Here is a 4,410-nt window from a genome sequence, read left to right as displayed (position 1 = left end):
ACTGCACAAGGAATGACATAGTTAAAATGCTAGTTGGAAACAAGATTGATAAGGTAACTTCAGTCTGCTTGCTTTTATTTCTGTTTTCACAGGTACACTTGTCACAGCATGTAATGTGTTTTCTTCTTATAGGAAAACCGGGAAGTTGACAGAAATGAAGGTCTCAAATTTGCAAGAAAGCATTCCATGTTGTTCATAGGTATGTTCTTAAAGATGTACATAAAAGTTATGTAAGTGCTAGTGTTACTCTGTGTAAACTATGTAAAAGTGCTGTCACAGTGATTTCTTCTGCATTGCTTAAGTGCTTTACAAAATTACCTTGAGCTTCAACACCCTTGAAAGGTTAGGGGGCTGGGGCACATCTCTTATGATGAGAGGTTGGAGGGAACTGGTCTTATTTAGTTTGCAGAAGAGAAGACTGAAGAGGGATGATATCAGCCTTTAACTATCTGAAGGATGGTTACAAAGAGGATGGAGCTAGACTAATCTGAGTGGTGGCAGATTAACAGAACAAGGAGAAATGGTCTTAAATTGCAGCAAGGGAAGCTTAGGTTGGATATTAGGCAACACTTTCACTAGAATGGGTTACCTAGAGAGGTGGTAGAATCTCCATCCTTGGAGGTTTTTAAGGCCTGGCTTAACAAAGCCCTGGCTATAATAATCTAGTTGTGGGGGATGGTCCTGCTTTGAGCAGGGGGTTGGACTAGATAACCTCCTGAGGTCCTTTCCAACCCTAATTTTCTATAATTATGAACAAGTGTTTCCATCTTGTTTAGACATGTCTAATGTGGATGGACAGCTTCATAGGTTCATTCCAGATGAATAAAATAGATGTGCATAAAGATTAAGGGTGACATCCTGGCTGTTAAGTGAAGCCAGAATTTTGCCACTTGACACGTTCATTGCTTTATACTACACTTGTGTAGCCAAAACCAGAGATGGAATTTTGTTTATAAATGCTGAACATGGCAAAGAGCTGAGGGCGAGTTCTGTGCTGTGCTTAGAGGGGGTGGGGATTTTGTCCCTATGGTGGGGGTTGCCTGCACTGGTGTGCATTGCAGGGCTGGGTGGGGGACACAGGGAATTGCACTGCCTACCTACTTAGTTATCTTATTGCTGAAGTCTAAAACACAGACTCTGAACATGTCAAAGTTAACTTGAGCTGCAACTTTAGTATTAAGATATCAAAGCTCACCTATAACTGGGGGAGTAATATCAGCTGAACTGTCACAAACTAGGAGTTGCTTTTTATTTTTCACCTGTGACTTTCAATCTGCTTCCTAAAAAAGTACAGAAACAAACACCTCTATCTCTTCCATTTAAAGTGAGGGCATACCGTCCAGTCTAAATTTTTTTATTTATTTGCTGCTTGCATTTTTTTCTCTAGAGGCAAGTGCGAAAACGTGTGATGGTGTACAGTGTGCCTTTGAAGAACTTGTTGAAAAAATCATTCAGACTCCTGGACTGTGGGAAAGTGAGAATCAAAACCGAGGGGTAAAACTATCGAACAAGGAAGAAGGCTACGGAGGAGCAGGCTGTGGTGGATATTGCTCTATGTTATAAACTCTGGGAAACTTATCCTCATGCATATTTAAACAGATAGTGACATCTTTCTGTAAATAAACTCATTAACTGCTATTTTTAGGGACCTTGCAGTTTGCACACACTTTGTTTTTTGTATCATGGCAGTGAACATTTGTAGAAAAATGTGCTCAGCAGCTTTTCCAGTTGAAAAGTGTTATGGTAAGCATGCCCAATTTGCATTCTTCAGGTTTTTATATGTAGCATAAATAGTGCGCAAGAAGAAAAAATGCACTCAAATTTTATGACCTTATACATTCATCATGTAACTTCTGAACGAATCCATCTGACAAATACACATTACTGCATTCTGTCTGCTTTGTCTCCCTCTTCTCTCTCTCTTTTTTTTTTTAAGTAGTCTTGGAATTCTAGAGCTACATTGTTTGAAAAGATTTTGAAAATTGATGCAAGCTATATATGTAATATCTTTTCTTGGTAAAGCTTTTCCTCTATAGTGTAAAAAAAAAAAAAAAAAAAGTGCATAATCATGCCTTTCTTAAATGGACAGTTTTGTCTAATGCCATGCAGTTAGCAGACTTGTCTAAACCATGGCCTGTTCCAGTTTGCAGTTTCATCTGCATCTATCTTGAAGAGAGGCTTTGAAAAGTTGAACAAACCCAAATGTCGCAGGGGAAAGGATCATTTTGGGTGTTGTATGGGGGGTTTTTTTGCTGGAGTTTTTTTTAATTATTGCTTCAGTTGACTGCTGTACCTGGAGTTTTAATCCTGATATTTATACTAAATTTGTGGCACTCTGCCACTGTAGTTTTCATGATGCGGTTGACTGTCCTGCGGTAAAAAGTCTTCATTTTTGGCTTGGGGTTTGAATGATGTCTTCTCTCCATGTGAATTAACTTGCCACACTTCTGTACAGACACTTCCCTTAATGTTTATAATGTACTTCAGTCTCAGTATCTCAAAACAGTGGCTCCCTGTGGTTATGAAGGTCTGTATCACATGATTGCTTTGTATGGCTATTGTTCAGAGCTATAACTTCCTTTCACAAAAGCACTAAATACAGGGAAGTTGTACTGCTTCTGAATCTCTGTATGGAAAGTACTGTTGCAATGAGTGTTTCACTTGGGTTTACTGTAACAGCCAATGGCTTGTTTCAGAGGACTTGTATAGACTAATTAATAAATTCTTTTTCCACAGTGTTCAACTTTTTTTCTAACCTCTTCCTATTGTATATTTTCTACATAGTTTAGACAAGGTCACTTTTTATGAAGTGACTATTTCTGATGTTACGATGACAAAACTAGGATACTATGGTTTTTAAAACTAATTGTTATACATACAAGTAACTGAACTACTGGACGGTTTCTTGTAAATACATAGTTAAATACCTTTCTAATACTATGGCACTTTTGTACATGTCACCACTATGTGATCTGTATTTTGCAACAACTTTAAGCTGTTCTTGGTTAAATACACTTAATCACATATGGAAACATTGTTTTCAACTTTTGTCCACACTTGCTAGGAAACATTACAAAAAATTGAAGATTTAAACTTGCTAGCTGCTTTTACTAAGTACTGTATCTCTTACTGTTAATGTAGCAAGTTAATATGTAAATGTAATTATTATTATTTAATACACACCTCCATGTTGCATTAAAGCTTTAGACTTGTATTTCTGCCTTTGGTACAGCATACATTTGCTAAACCACTCTTGCTCATTAGTGCTGGATTCCCTGCTCTGAAGTAAGCACAAATTTTATGACTGTGTATTTTAGTGCCTGTAATGCATCTTTTTTTCTGACCATCTATAGTGGGTAATTTATCCACTTGAAACCATGACAGGTGATGCTAAATGTGACTACTTGCAGTTCTATCTCTTGCCACTCCCTGAAGTTTCCTCAATAGCATTCAGGTTTTATGCTTCCTCCCACTTCAGAGAGAGAGTTTGGCAGTCCCTTCCCCTATTCTATCCACCCTTATGGAAGATATTGTAGGTTAGGATTCGGGTACAGTGACTGCTTATCCCATCATTCTTTGCAGTCTGCAAGTACCCAAACTGCCACCGTTTTACAGAAGATAAATGCCCTTAAAGTGGGGGATAGAAGGGAGGGTTTAAAATGTTCACTCCCTCTAGTGACAACCTAAGTACCCTGTTTGGTTCATGCCACCAGTAGCCACCACTTCTCCTTAATGTTCTGCTTTCTAAACTACCTTTTTAGGATCATAGGAAAATAGGGCTGGAAGAGATCTCAAAAGTCACCTAGTCCAGGGGTTCCCTACCTCTTTTATGCTGAGGACCAGAAGTGACTGCAGACTGGCAGCCAACCCTTTTTTATACTTGGATCTGCAGTATACCAGTCACTTCCAGGCCATAGTTTGCCAGTCTGCTGCCACTTCTAGTCCATCAGATAGCCCTTTGCAACCTGGTACTAGGCCATGGCTGAGGCATTGGGAACCCATGACCTGGTCTAGCTCTCTGCTCAAGGTAGGATCATCCTTGACTAAACCATACCGGCCATGTGTCTCTAACCTACTCTAGAAAACTTCCAAGGATTCCACAGCTTCTCTAGGTAGCTCATTCTAATGCTTGACCACCCTCAGGCTCAAAGTTCCTTCTCATCTCCAACCTAAACTTCCTCTGCTGCAGCTTCAGGTAACTTATTCCGTGTTCTATTTCCTCTGGCTGCAGGGGGAAATTAATTTCTGGTCTCTGGATTTGTCTTTCAAATATTTGCAGACTTATCAAATCCCCCAACCTTGCACTGCCCCCTGCAAAAAAAAAAACAAAAAAAAAACAACTTTCCAGGTTAAATTACCCTAGCTCTTTCACCCTTTCCTCCTAAGTCTTGTCTTGCCTCCCAGGCCCCT

General features: G+C 39.3%; 1 protein-coding gene across 1 annotated transcript in view; it reads left to right on the top strand.

Annotated features, from left to right (window-relative positions):
- The window catches only part of RAB18 (RAB18, member RAS oncogene family), a 23,642-nt gene extending 20,899 nt beyond the window's left edge, over positions 1 to 2,743 (top strand). Inside the window, exon 7 of the mRNA XM_019508242.1 lies at positions 1,388 to 2,743. Within this exon, the coding sequence (XP_019363787.1) occupies positions 1,388 to 1,563 (176 nt within the window). The 3' untranslated portion in view covers positions 1,564 to 2,743. The remainder of the gene's footprint in view (positions 1 to 1,387) is intronic.
- Positions 2,744 to 4,410: the final 1,667 nt, after the last annotated feature.

Source organism: Gavialis gangeticus, unplaced genomic scaffold, assembly GCF_001723915.1.
Source record: "Gavialis gangeticus isolate Ggan-Ray unplaced genomic scaffold, GavGan_comp1, whole genome shotgun sequence".
NCBI lineage: Eukaryota > Metazoa > Chordata > Crocodylia > Gavialidae > Gavialis > Gavialis gangeticus.
This window is presented reverse-complemented; position numbering and strand designations above follow the sequence as displayed.